At 33.4% G+C, this 15135-nt stretch overlaps 1 protein-coding gene across 1 annotated transcript; it reads left to right on the plus strand.

The window, feature by feature from the left end:
• Window positions 1-7683: 7683 nt before the first annotated feature.
• SLITRK6 (SLIT and NTRK like family member 6) lies at window positions 7684-14341 on the plus strand. Its single transcript, XM_090258165.1, has 2 exons — window positions 7684-8119; window positions 10599-14341. Exon 2 carries the CDS (start codon window positions 10623-10625, stop codon window positions 13143-13145), a length of 2523 nt encoding a protein of 840 aa, XP_090114291.1. The 5' UTR covers window positions 7684-8119; window positions 10599-10622; the 3' UTR covers window positions 13146-14341.
• Window positions 14342-15135: the final 794 nt, after the last annotated feature.

A 15135-nucleotide genomic window follows, 5' to 3' on the forward strand; every position in this document is an offset into this window, starting at 1 on the left:
ATATGGCTTATGAATATTATTAAATCAATATATAAGGTAAAACAATTAAACTATAGTAGTTTGATTCTAATGGATTACTTCAAAATTTGCTCTTTTAGTTAGAACAAAAATTCTGTGATCATTTGAAAGAACATTATGGTTAATACTAATGAAAATGATAACTTATTCTTGCAAATAATTGAATCTATAATAGTTCGCTCATAATCATGTTCAGATTCTGTTAGTTTCTTCTTAAACTTTTAACAAGCCATAATATTAATTAGGGGCCAGTAGTAAAACAACTACACACATAGTCTACATATTTTGAGCAAACTTTGGACAGTTCCCAAGCTCCCCAGCTTTTTCAGTTGTGAATAATTTTTTTATAAATATCCACTAGAGGGCGCCAAAAGAGTGAAAAAGCTTTACACAAAGGGCGGTTTTAGGAATGATTCTTTTCTTATTAAAATTATACTAATAACCAAGGTTAGTATTAGATTGAAAATTCTTATTTCCATTTTTTTTCTTACCCTAAATTCATGGGTTATTAAACAATGAATTCTACTAGTATGGTGGAAAGTATATGTGTCTATGTGTAGAAAGGAAGAGCAGGTAAGTGCAATTTTGAATTGCTTCATATTTTAAGACAGATAAGCTGTATTTAAAAAAATTGTTTTACTGCTAAATAATAGTTTAAAGCTATGAAATATCTATAAGTCAGTGTTTCCTAAGTTTTAGTATGTTTGAATTACAAATAATAATGAGAAACTATTTGTTAAAAATGCCTATCTGATTACAATTAGTCAAAGAAAATAATGCAAAATGTTTCTAGGACTATTTGTTTTACTGTAGTCATATGACTTCAAAGTTAATACTCTTTGAGGGTGATGCCATTGAATGTACTTCTTAGTCCTAATGAGTGTTTCACGGGTATTTAATTTTATCTTTTATTGCCCAGGAAAATCTGGTATGGTATATCCTTCATCTGATATTTCCTCATGTAGACTTCCCCTTTTCCACTCTCCCCCCCCAATAATAATAAAAAGATATCTCTCCATTTAATCAAAAATAACTAATTTCAGTCATTTTATTATTAGATGCTAGTTTTTGTTAGAACTTTTTGTGTTAGTATTTCAATGGTGTTTATTATTTATTATATATCACACTGTTTTGTGTCCTATTTCAATAGAAGGAAACATAAAAATTATAGATTATACACCTTTATTTTCTTAAACACACAATGTACAAAGCAACATCATATAGGATATGTACACTTTTGAAATATGTCATAAATAAACCCTATTATTCCAGAAGAGATATAGGAGAATAATATAAGTAAGATGTACACAGTAAAATCATCAAAAGGATAGTTGTCACAAAAATATCCATATCTATTTTTATGTAGATGTATAGGTAAGGTATAATTTGTATTAAGATAAAATGCCAACATTGTTTAATGAAACCTGTCACTAATGATTTTTGTAATATAGTTCAATACATGTCTTTTTATATTAACTCCAATGCTACCAATTTAAAAATGCAAAAAGAAAAATTACTGTCTTCTGTTCAACAGTTCACATATTTTTCAACAAACATGTGCACCTTGACAATTATTCTCTTTCTTTACAGAATGTAGATCCAATGGTAACAAAAAAATTTATTTCTATACAAATGAATGTAAAGTAAGTTACTTAAATTTCTATATTAACTAATCAATCTTAGGTTGAAAAAGTTAATTACTTTTATTTAACTAAGTAGAGATTATCTTCATATAAATAATCTTAAATAAAAATTATATATGTTTATATAGACACACATATATAATATTTATGGTCATGATATTTCCAATTTTATACTGTTAAAAACAGTACATTAAAGGCAACTGCCATATTTTGTAAAAATGGTTAAGTATCCCAATTGTAAGATTAAACATTAAAAATGTTTTCACCCCTCAGTGATGTAGTTATAGGTGATAGAGAGAAGCAGTGATGTCTGAATTGTGATTGGCAATAAAATGGCATCGGGGATTTAAAATCTCCTACAGGTGATCCACCAGACTGATAATCATATGCATATTTGATTCAGTGATGTTTGCCTATCATTATTGTTAATAATCTGAATACAAAATAATGTAGTCACACAGATTGCATTACTCATAACTCTTAAATAACACTTGGAAAGATCCAGGGGATCAATATTTAATTTTTAGTTTCCAATATTGGTCTTTAGTATTATGCTTTTGATATATGGACAAAATTTAAAATAAGAAATCAATATCTATATATTCCTAAAAACTAGAAAATAAATATCCTAATGTTACACAATAGTGAGAACAGACAAAGAAACCATTCATCTTGAATAAGTACATGACTACTTTCTATGTGCGACTCACTCTGCAGTACTATGGAAAAAATACAAAGTAGACACCAGCTTTCCCTTAAGGAGTCTTTACAATCAAAATAACTCAAGCCTGACATTATTCCAGTGGACCTTGTTTTCTTGCACACCACTGATTATTCATTATGAAAATATTCATCAATTTTTGTAGGTTATTTTTGTAATTTTTTCAAACATTTTTCATAGGCACCCATTTGAAGTAGGGAATTTTATGAAATCTCAAGTTACTTTATATGAAGACAGGTCACTCAAAATCCAAGCTTCCAGGAGAAAGTTTTTATTTGTTTTGTTTTGTTTTAGAGTTTGCCAAGTTAAATAAGGCTATCAGAGAGTTCCTTTGTGTCAACAGATTTCAAATTAAAACAGAAAAGTTATATTATAAGACTTCCTTCAGAATAAAGCAATTTCATTATTAGTTTTACACTTTTGATCTGAATTCAAATTGAGCATGAAGGAAATGTAAAATTTAAATAACAAATTAACTTTTTATTAGAGATTCGATGTAAAAGGCAAATTTCCTAAAAAACCATTTTTTTGTGACTAGATAAAATATCTGCCACATAAATTTCTCTTAAGATGCATAAACTTTTCACTGATAGTTATTACTCATGATAAATGTGTTCAGATGTTCTCATATACAAAGATGTAATTGCTAAAAGGTTAGAACATCTCTCATTCTTCCACATTACACAGGTAATATTTCTTTATTAGATTGGATGTTATTGTCAGAAGCCAAGTTATCCATAATGAATATGCTTTGACTCTAACAGAAGAACAACAACAAAAAACCCACAAAGAAAGAAATGGTGGTAAGTGTTTTGGGCTTCTCTCCTGAAGAAAGATGAAAAAAAAACCACATGATCCAGATTTGAAGATCAAATTCAAATTTTACTGTGTAGTATGGTGTTGTGAAATATAAAAGACAACATTATTTTATTATCATTTTCTATGAATGGAATTTATGGAAATCAAGTTATATATTTTATTTTACCCCATTATTTCTCCAAAGACTTAAAAATTATTTTATGAACTATTACTCTTACATGTAATAGACAGGATTGGAATACAAAATAAATATAATAGATATTTGAGTTGATTTTAAGCTCTGGGATTATAGTCAATTTTATTTATTTCTTTTGAAATTTTCTTTAGAGTTTTAGGATCAAACATATACTGTTCTTAGGTATATACAATTTTAAAGAAAACTTTTAGTTCAAAATAAGAAAAAGAAAAATGCCTATAGTAATATTTAAAATATTAGTGCACAAGATTTTTACATAACTGTAAATATAGACATTATTTGCAGGTATTTATAATATTCAATTATAATAGCATTATCACGTTTTTCTGTGCATTCCTCTAACAATATGGAGAAGACAGAGCCCAAAGTAATAGTCATTTCCCAATGATTTGTTCTATTTCTTTTAAGTAATTATATAAATAATTAAAAAGTGGCATTGATGAAGGATTATTTCTAGGTTTACTTTGTTTCTTCAAAGAATGAACTTACCAATGAATATTTAAAATCCATGCATGGTAGTATCATCCCCAAAGGGTCATCATGTTGTTCTTTCTGCCTTCAGAGTATTTAAATATTCCTCAGTCTACACACAGAATTGTGCAAAGACTTCTATCTTCAAGACTGCCAGATTTTTAAGTTAAAAGCAATCTGACATATGTCTTCCCTTTCTTGCTTAAATGTGGCATTGGAAAAGGTGGGCAGATGCTCTAAAATAGAACTAGCTCTATAAGGAATGAATAAATCTCTTTGATTGTTTAATTATTTTCTCTTTCCTCTTTTCAGTGCTTAGTCTTTGTCTTTTAGTACTATTTGTCCCATATACATTATCAGTCCAACAAATTTCATAAAACATCATTCTGTCTGGCCTGTGTTACCATGTAAATTGATTGCCTTCCCCCATTTACATAAACAGAGAAGGAAAGACAGTCTCCTAGTTCCTCAAACATTGGGTTGGCACGAAAGTTCATTATGTTTTTTTTCTGTAAAATAAATGACACATTTTTCATTTTCACCAATAACTTTATAGATTTGGATATTTTGAGGATGTTGGCTATCTCTCGCATGGTATAACATTGGATGTTTTCAATGAATGTCTCAATTTGATTGGTATCAACTTCAACTGGTCTACCCAACTGTGGAGCATCACCCAGCGAGAAATCTCCAGCATGGAACTTAGCAAACCACTTCTGACATGTTCAGACAGTCACAGCACCTTCTCCATACACTGAACAAAAAATATTTTTTTGCGTTTAAGTTGCATTTTTACCGTTCTTGAAATAACAAAGCATGATATACTGAAAATGTTGTGTACTTCCTTCCATCTTCAATATTAAAATGCCTACACAAAAATTCACCAATTGTTTTATTTTTCAATGCATGCTGATATGACAGCTGTCACAATACAACCTAAAAAAAATGTTTCCAATGAAATTAAAGACAACTACGCACTACTAGAGCCATCTTAATGTAAAACACCACATGAACATTTTTGGCTAACCAAATAGAATGCATTGTGCTTCCTTACCGGTGCTTCTGCTATACAATGACTAACTGAGGTTTGTTTCTTCTGAATGCTTGGTATTCTTCAATGTAATGATAATACTTTAATGTTTGCCCTTTAAGATTCAAATTCTAAAAAAAACAGTTAAAAGTCACAGTAGCATATGTTTAAGAATAATTGATAACTTTTAATATCTTAAGGGAAGTTAGAGGGTGGAGGGATCAAGCAAAAAGGAAAAAAAGGACTTCTGGAGATGGTCAACAGTGTGGTGAGTGCTGGGAATGGAGGGTCTAAGGGGGCTACATGGTAATGAAAAAAGTACAATAACGATTAAATTTAAAAATGGAGTCACCGAGGTCGAACTATGTGGAAAGTAGTATTTATTGTGATCACTTGATAAGTTTATTATTAAAATTTGGAGAAAGCTACAAAGGGAAGGTACTGTTTCATGTTTTAATTGGAAATTAAGAACAATGTTTGAATTAATGTTATCCACCCATTATTAATGAATTATTCCATAAGCGGTTTGTAAAGAAGGGTAGCGCTATGGGTTTAGTGAAACAACTGAGAATGAGAGCTAACAAAACATAGAGAACAGAAGGAACATGAATAAACGACCCACGGACATGGAAGGGGGTGGGCGGGGCAGCGGAGAGCAACAGGGGAAAGGTTGGGACAGCTGTAATAGAACCACAATAAAAAAAGTAATTAAAAAAACGGAGAACAGTGGATGTAGCCATAATCATTTTGAATGTATAAAGTTATGGTTTACTGTTGTTTGAGATAATGGTAATTCTATCAACGCTCCTCCTTGACCTAAGTTACAGAATGCTTCTCACATAACAATTCTGCACCTACCCTTTTGTTTATGTTCCCCTGAGAACTTACAGAAAAGACAAGGAATAAAGAGAAATGGCTCGTTGGTCACTTCTCGCCCTTACCATTGTGTAGTTAACTGGTAATAAATGCACGTAAGAGATAACACATAGTATGTAAGCAAGATATTTAAAATAAGTCACTTTCAATATCTGCCAGGTGTACATTACAGATAAAATAGACACAACTCAGATTGAAGAAAATGACAGAAACTTGCACAAATCTACAGGGAGATTAGTTCATTTAGTCCTACAAGTCTCTCCAGAAAACATTCCTCCACAAACAATATTTCTAGAACATTTCTTCTGTGACTTTGTGGCCAAACCCTAAAGAAATGTCTTTGTAGAATTATGTTTATAGTGTTGGAAGAGGAATTATGGTAGTTCCTTGTTTTTTCATTGTCACCACTTACCTAAATGATTAGGCTGGTTTTGGTTGACCTGGTCATCAGCTGGCAGCAAGTTGTGCCTAAGATTGATTCCTTGTCTTTATTCTTTCGTATTTCCTTTATTCTCTTAATGCTCCTCTATATCTCTTTCTTCACTTCTTAATCTGCTTTATAAATTCTATTTCATTTTAGAGCACACAATGTCTTAAAAATAAATGAGACGCTTAATGTGAGGAGATAATAACATAAAGGAAAAATGGAATGTTAAAAATTGCATCAAAATCCTTATATTTTAAAACAGCTGTTTCACACTAAAGGCATAAAACTTTGGAAATTTGAATGCATACATGTAGACTATCATTATGTAGTAATCTAATCTAATTTTTGCCATTTTGATAATTTAACTTACATAAAACCTATTTCTTTAAAGTAGCTTTTTCTGAAATGAGACCTAATATTGTATAGGTAGCCTCTAGAATCTATGGGCAAGAGTGTTTCTAAACATAGAATGTTTCAAAATAAATGATAGTGATCTGGCATATTCATTTTGGTTATAAAACAAGGTCAGGTACTTAGAAAGCAAGTAAAGAGGATTGATTTTGAAAACATGGGCACTGGGGGAAATAAGAAATCTAAGAGTTGAGAGTTTTTTTTATAAATGATGATTCAGAAAATTTTGAGAGTTGAAGAAATGACTACATTTTAAATATAAATGTTTTAGGACAAGATGCTCTCTGACCTAGTATCATAAAAAAATTATATTTTCACTTCTGTGTACTCATTTAACTTGTTTTGTTTTATCTGAAAATGTGTAATTTTATATTTTTTTCAGTGACAAGCAGTGTTTGATTAATGACAACTATTTGTAATAAAGATTCTTGAATCTAATTCTTAATAATCATATTGCCATTCTAAATAAATATTAACTGAAAAAGAATCTTATTTCTAGTCTCACTGAATCTTAGCTGTAGGGAAAGAAATAATGAAGTATAAAACTTAAAGCCCCTAGCATAAGGCTTTTAAAAAATGGAAAAAGGCTGAATTCAAAAATGCAAATATTGCAGAAAAGCAGTTCATGGGGACATTTTAAAATTTATTTGGGTCCCAGTTTCAAAATAAAACTGAAACCACTATTCTCCAGACAGCATGCATGCAGTTTTTCTGCACATGTGTGTGCAAACAACATGCTACTCTGCCAGATTAAAATGTAAGATAATGTATTCTTTAGCTTTCGGTATAACACATAATAACCTTGGACGTTCAATATGCAATGTGATTATTTCCATCAACATTTCCTTGCACTCTCTTTGGTCTGAAAAGGCAGTGGAAGGACCACTTGCAGAAAGAGGAGGAGTTGAGCAGTCCCAAGGTGGAGCTGTCTCTTGTGTTAAATGACACTGGCGGATTAAAGCGTTCTGATGGGGAAGGGCTTACAGTCTGAGTCAAAAGCCAAGAAGTCTATTTACGCCTACCTCCCAGCCCTTGGCAATCTGACTAATAACAAACTGAGCTAACAAGAAAGACTAGAAAGGGAAGGAAGAGAACACTGCTGCAGCTTGGATCTCCAGCCTAAGAAAGCAAGAGTGATCAGTCCCAGCGCTGTGAAACATCTTGTTTATTGACTGCATTCAGCAGCTTGCAAATGGTTAACTATATGCAAAAAAGTCAGCATAGCTGGGAAGTACGCTGTGAATCTTAATTGGGGAAGGAAGGCTGCTTCGGGATGATCTAGTATGCACTCTGCTTGAAATATTTTCAATGAAATGCTCAGCACTTTGTCTCTGACCAGAGGCTTTCACTTTATGTGAAGTGATGCGACTTGCCAAAAAGTGATATTTGAGAAGAAAGTACGTGGCGGTTAGTGTTTTCTTTTTTAATAAAGAAACTGAATTTACTTTTGAGCATCTCTTCCAGCTGTGCATTACAGATAACGTCACGAAGAGTCTCTGCTTTACAGGTAAGATGAATGTTTCCAGGCTTTGGTGATACCAGTTTTTGCATTATCCTTAAAGTGATTGAATGTATATATTTGCTCCTTTAAAAAATGACTTTGCATTAAAGGATATCCAGTGTCATTCCTGCTTATTGGCACAACGATTGCTGTAGCAGATGCCTGTTTTCTCTGAGTAGCAGGCATTTAGTCCAACAGCTGGCTGTAGAGAAAAATAAAATAATATGCCACTATAATATTTACAGCATGCAGATTGTTATTGGAAATTAAGTATGTGTGCTTTTGGAAGAAAGGGTCACTTCCAAATGCCACTGTTGAACTTAAAACATCACCAGAAAATTAAAGGATTCTTTGTATTTCGTATACTACTTTTATTATTTCCTGACTTAACAGTGTTTTCTAAAAATATGTGAATGGAGATGTTTGACCTCTTTAACAACTGAACTAGATTTTGTCACTACAGAACTACTCTTCAAATTTGTATATATGTCTGAAAGGATAATAGGATGTTTTGAAGAGCATAAAATGCATCTCAGATTTAAAAAATCATGAGAGATTATCATGTGGAAGTTATTTACTGTTCTCTCAAGATGCTGTACCTGGTGAAATGAATAATACTTTTTCTTGGTAATCTATGGAGAAGTACTTTTATTGTTTGTGGAAACCAGTCCACAAGTTAAAGGCTGCAACTACAAGCTGCTTGATTCTAAACACAGTTTTCAGAGCTGTTTAAAATTGAATTATTTCCCATTGGAACTGTTGAGTCTGCTAACTTTTTCTTCTCTGTGGCAGGGTACTATGTTGTTTTATCTCTTTGGTTACCCTTTACCTTTCAGAAACTTAATACTATACGTGTTTTCAAAGAAGCAATGTATTTTCATGGACTAAAAGTTTATTTTGGGGGCTTACTGATTAGATTCTGGGATGGTTTATCTGATTGGGAATTTTAATTAGATTCAAAGTTACTGTGTGCATTCCCTCCAGAAAAATGAAAGCAGTTACCATTTTGAAAAGTTGAACAGTTAAAGATGTGGAGTTTGTTTACCTTTCAGTTTAGTTTATATAAACTTAAGCTTCAATATTTAAACGAAGGCAATAAAATACTATTAAAGTTATACATTTACCTGTCGCTACTGTCATTTCAGGGTTAGAATCTCTATTAAAAATTGCTGTTTCAGATGCATGTCTTAAACTTCTAAGGAGCTAGAAAATGTAATGCTGTTATCCTGAAATGGCATATTTTTATTTTGAAAATTAGAGCTATTCTCAAATATTTTAGTATAGTGTCGTCTATTTCAGAGTTCATTGTTTGCAACTTTCAGCCTTATAATAAAAGAGATCAATCGCTTAATTACGTGATGACATTTAGTGCCCTGAAGCCTATTTCAAGACCTCGTTAGAAAGTTATTTGCTAGAAGTTTAGATGAGGCATTGTTTACTGTCTTATAGTGGCCAGATATGTGTGCTAAAGATCAGTTTTCTTGTTTAGGTTTTTGGTTTTTTTTATTGAATCTTTATTATATTTTCCCCATTACATCAGTCCCCTGATGTCTCCTCCCCCCAGAAATCACCACACCATTGTCCACGTCCGTGAGTCCTTTTCCTTTTTTGCTCAATCCCACCACCCCTAACCTGCTACCCCCAGCTCCTTTATTTTTTATGATAGTATCCTTATTCGTAACAAAATTTAAAAGTAGTGGAAAATATCTTATGTCTAGAAATTCAATATGAAGTATGACCCGAGTGAAATTTGAATGGACACTCTTATTTACATGTATGTAACACTGTTAGGCTGATACAAAGTACCCTAAGCAGCACAGTTAAAATACAATTATTTTTATAATGTTCCACTGTATCACACAGTCAGAGACATATTTTCCTCCAGGTTTTTAAATAAATGAAATTAATAAGTATATTGAGCCAAAATCCCAGAAAGTTAAAACTCAGATACATTATTAGATGTTATAGTGTAATATCAAGTTCAAAATTATAAGTAGAGAAATGTATAATGCATGCATAAATACGAACATACATGTTTTTTCCTGTCATTTTTCATTCCTTACAGTTCTCTCTTCTTTTAGCTATACTTACATATTTGTCTTATACTTTAATTCTTCAGCCTTGGATACACTGGCATTGTTTCAAATATACACTTTTGCATCATATCAAAGAATCAATGGTCCATTTAGCCAACACCTGTGTCATCTATCAAAATGCAGTTTATTTGGCAAATGTGAGCACAAGTGATGATATAATATTTCAAAATCTCCTTGACCTAAATTTTATAATTTGATCACAATTCAAGTTAAAAGTAAGTCAAAACACACCTGTCATCATAGTAGCAAAAAGTGAAAGGCAATGTAGATGCAGCAAATTGATAAACGGTTTTCTTTGTAGGGGAGAACGTGTCATTTTAAAATGCCAGATTCACCTCTTCCCTGTTCCTGCCCACTAAAGCCCATGGTCATTGCATTTTATTTTACAGAAACTGATTCCATCACATGACAACATGAAGCTGTGGATTCATCTCTTATACTCATCTCTGCTTGCCTGTCTATCTTCACAGTCCCAGTCGCCAATGTCCGCAGCCAGAGGTTCTTGTGATTCTCTTTGCAATTGTGAAGAAAAAGATGGCACCGTTTTAATAAATTGTGAAAAAAAGGGTATTAAGACACTATCGCAAATAAGTGTCCCGCCATCACGACCTTTCCACTTAAATTTATTAAATAATAGTTTGACAGTGCTTCACACAAATGACTTTTCTGGGCTGAGCAATGCTATCTCAATACACCTTGGATTTAACAACATCGCAGATATTGAGACCGGTGCTTTTAATAGCCTTGGCCTTCTAAAGCAACTTCATATCAATCACAATTCTTTAGAAATTCTGAAAGAGGACACCTTCCACGGACTGGAAAACCTGGAGTTCCTACAAGCAGATAACAATTTTATTACAGTGATTGAACCAAGTGCCTTTAGCAAGCTCAACAGACTCAAAGTGTTAATTTTAAATGACAACGCTATTGAGAGTCTTCCTCCAAACATATTTCGATTTGTTCCTCTAACCCACCTGGATCTTCGTGGCAATCAGTTGCAAACGTTGCCTTATGTCGGTTTCTTAGAACACATTGGCAGGATATTGGATCTCCAGTTGGAGGACAATAAATGGGCCTGCAATTGTGACCTATTACAGCTAAAAATCTGGTTGGAAAACATGCCTCCACAGTCCATAATCGGTGATGTTGTATGCAACAGCCCTCCAATTTTCAAAGGAAGCATGCTAAGCCGACTGAAAAAGGAATCAATGTGCCCCATTCCACCAGTGTATGAAGACCTTGAGGATCCCTCAGGATCATTACATCAAGCAGTAACATCTTCGATAAGTGACAGCCGTATGTCCATCAAGACCATGTCACCGTTAAAACCACCCACCAAAGCACCAGGTTTGATACCTTATGTTACAAAGCCATCCACTCAACTTCCCGTACCCTATTGTCCTATCCCTTGTAACTGCAAAGTGCTCTCCCCATCAGGACTGCTAATACACTGTCAAGAACGCAATATCGAAAGCGTATCAGATCTAAAACCTCCTCCTCAAAATCCTAGAAAGCTCATTTTAGCAGGGAATATTATTCACACATTAATGAAGTCTGATCTGGTGGAATACTTCACTTTGGAAATGCTTCACTTGGGAAACAATCACATTGAGGTTCTTGAAGAAGGATCGTTTATGAATCTAACAAGACTACAGAAGCTCTATTTAAATGGTAACCATCTGACAAAGTTAACTAGAGCCATGTTCCTTGGTCTCCACAATCTTGAGTACTTATATCTTGAATATAATGCGATTAAGGAAATATTCCCAGGAACCTTTAACCCAATGCCTAAACTGAGAGTCCTGTATTTAAATAATAATCTATTACAAGCTTTACCGCCACATATTTTTTCAGGGGTTCAACTAACAAGGATCAACCTTAAAACAAATCAGTTCACTCATCTACCTGTGAGTAATATCTTGGATGGCCTTGCTTTACTGACCCAGATTGACCTTGAGGACAACCCCTGGGACTGCTCCTGTGACCTGGTTGGATTGCAACAATGGATACAAAAATTAAGTAAGAACACAGTGACCGATGATATCCTCTGCACTTCTCCAGAGCACCTAGACAAGAAGGAGTTAAAATCACTAAATAGCGAACTTCTTTGCCCAGGTTTGGTCAATAACCCATCTCTGCCAACTCAGAATAGTTACATAATGGTCAGTACTCCTACGACCACAGCTATAGCTGATACTATTTTAAGATCGCTTACTGATGTGGTACCACTATCTGTTTTAATATTGGGACTGCTGATTGTGTTCATAACTATCGTGTTCTGTGCTGCAGGGATAGTGGTACTTGTTCTCCACCGCAGGAAAAGATACAAGAAGAAGCAAGCAGATGAGCAGCTCAGAGACAACAGTCCCGTCCATCTCCAATATAGCATGTACGGCCATAAAACAACCCACCACACCACTGAAAGACCCAGTGCATCACTCTATGAACAGCGCATGGTGAGTCCCATGGTTCATGTCTATAGAAGTCCATCCTTTGGCCCAAAGTATTTGGAAGAGGACGAAGAAAAGAATGAGAAAGATGGAAGTGATGCAAAACATCTCCAAAGAAGTCTTTTAGAACATGAAAATCATTCGCCACTCACAGGGTCCAATGTGAAATACAAAACCACAGACCAATCCACCGAATTTTTATCCTTCCAGGATGCCAGTTCATTGTATAGGAACATTTTAGAGAAGGAAAGAGAACTTCAGCAACTGGGAATCACAGAATACCTAAAGAAAAACATTGCTCAACTCAAGCCTGATATGGAGGTGCATTATCCAGGAGCACACGAAGAGTTAAAATTAATGGAAACATTAATGTACTCAAGACCAAGGAAGGTGTTAGTGGAGCAGACTAAAAATGAATATTTTGAGCTCAAAGCTAATTTACATGCTGAACCTGACTACTTAGAAGTCCTGGAGCAGCAAACATAGATGGATAGTTTGATAGCTTTTGCAGAAATGCTGTGATTCTGTCTTAAGTCAAAACCTTGTGAATCAGTGCCTTACAGGAGTATGTCATCCATCAGAATTGAAGCACAGCAGTATTCCAATGGCAAGGAAAGAAAGAAAGAAACTCAGGGATCACTGGGAGAAGCCATTGCATTGTTTTCCTTGGCAGTTTTGTCTGTCCCCAATAAAATAAATCCTTGCACGTAAATCATTCAAGGATGCTAGTAATATTCCTCCATATACTTAAAAGTGTTTCACAGAAGTCCTCTTGCACATCTAAAAGGGTTGACCAAGTAACCCTGTTTTTCTTGAATTATTTTACCCATGGATTGAATAGAATTGAATTTTGTCATTTAAAAATTATACCTGTATATGTAGTCATAATATGTAAGAAATATATTGTTTATATAACTAGTACATGTACTGAAAAATGTGTATTGTCAAATGCATCTAATTTTATTTCAGTAAAGGCAAAAGGAATTGGACCTTTAAAGTTGCAAATAGTAATAGTAAGGAAAAATGAAAGGTTAAATTATATAGGCTATGAATGAGCCAAAACTGAACATTTGATGATTTTTTAAAAAATGTTCCTGCTATGCTTTCCGAATTTAAAATTACAAAGGATTAGTAGTTATGGCGGAATACACAAGCAAACTTTTTGGGTTATTCGCACATTTTTGTGTGGACGATTTTATTGTCAATGCTGCTGTGAACTAAGGTATGTCATTTGTGCTCAACCTTTAATTCTTATTCTTTGAATATTGAAGAAATGCTACTGATATCCAATTGTAAATATGGCTAGTGCATCTATGAAATTTGGTTTCCTTCATAGCATTAATCCATTGTAAATTTGAATGACCACGATAGAAATGTTTCTTGTGGCAAGTAAGTCACAGGTGTAAAACAAATAGGAAAAAAGTTATTATTTTTATTGCTGTATAATGATAGTTGTGATAAATTAGTAGCAAAAGGCACTTCTGAACGTAAGTGGTTTAAGTTGCCTCAAGAGGGGCACAATGTAGCTTTATTTTACAAGAAAGTATAGCTAGATTTCTATGAACTATTTATTCTGTACAGTTTTGTATATTTTTGGTTCACAAAGGTAATTATTCTTGGGTGCCTTTTAAAAAAAATTAAAAATGCCACTGACTACAATAAAACTAAAATGAAAACCCTCTTTTTAAATGTACTTTCTTCCATTAGTCTGATCTGTAATTCAATCAAGTCAGGATTCATGCTACACTCACACACATGCACACCTACAAATCATACAAATGCAAAATGAGATTTCTGCTGTTTGTAGTTATCCACACAGAACCATCTTGTTCACCATCTGCAGAAAGGCCATTCAAAGTCTGGGTGTGACTGACACAGAGCCAATGTCTGACCAGTAGTTCTTCTTTTCCAGCCAATAATTTTCCCACTCCACACAAATGGAAATTAGTTATGTTTCTTCCTTGTGGTTATATAATCAACCATGCAGAAGAGTTTCACAAAGCAAAATGGGATTAATCAAGGTAATCCAGTTTTGTTTTCTGAACACCATGCCAATCCATGTACAAGGTTAGGAATGAAATTATTTCCTGTTAGGAAGAGATTTCTCTAAATCAGTTATCTCTACTTTAGTGAATCCCGAATGTTCTATCAAATGTTTTGGTTTTCAACATCAACTCTCTGCTTTACTAGGAAAACATGAACACATTTTTTCTTTGATTTTGAGTGAGAAACTTTCCTGTTGATGAAAACAGGAGGGGCCTTTGCTGTACATTATGAAGACTAAGTATAATATATTATGATATCATGTCAGTAAGGTTTTCTTTTAAATTGTTAAATTATTGAATGGAAAATAATCAAGTATGATGTGTTAAAGGATTCATTGTAAACTTATATTTCTCCATGAGTTTACAAGATTGGAAAGGAGATAATTGTTTTTTGTAACACTAAGGGGAAATTTATGTGCATATGGAATGCT

This window comes from Furipterus horrens, unplaced genomic scaffold (assembly GCF_987537825.1).
Source record: "Furipterus horrens unplaced genomic scaffold, mFurHor1.1.pri manual_scaffold_12, whole genome shotgun sequence".
Lineage (NCBI taxonomy): Eukaryota > Metazoa > Chordata > Mammalia > Chiroptera > Furipteridae > Furipterus > Furipterus horrens.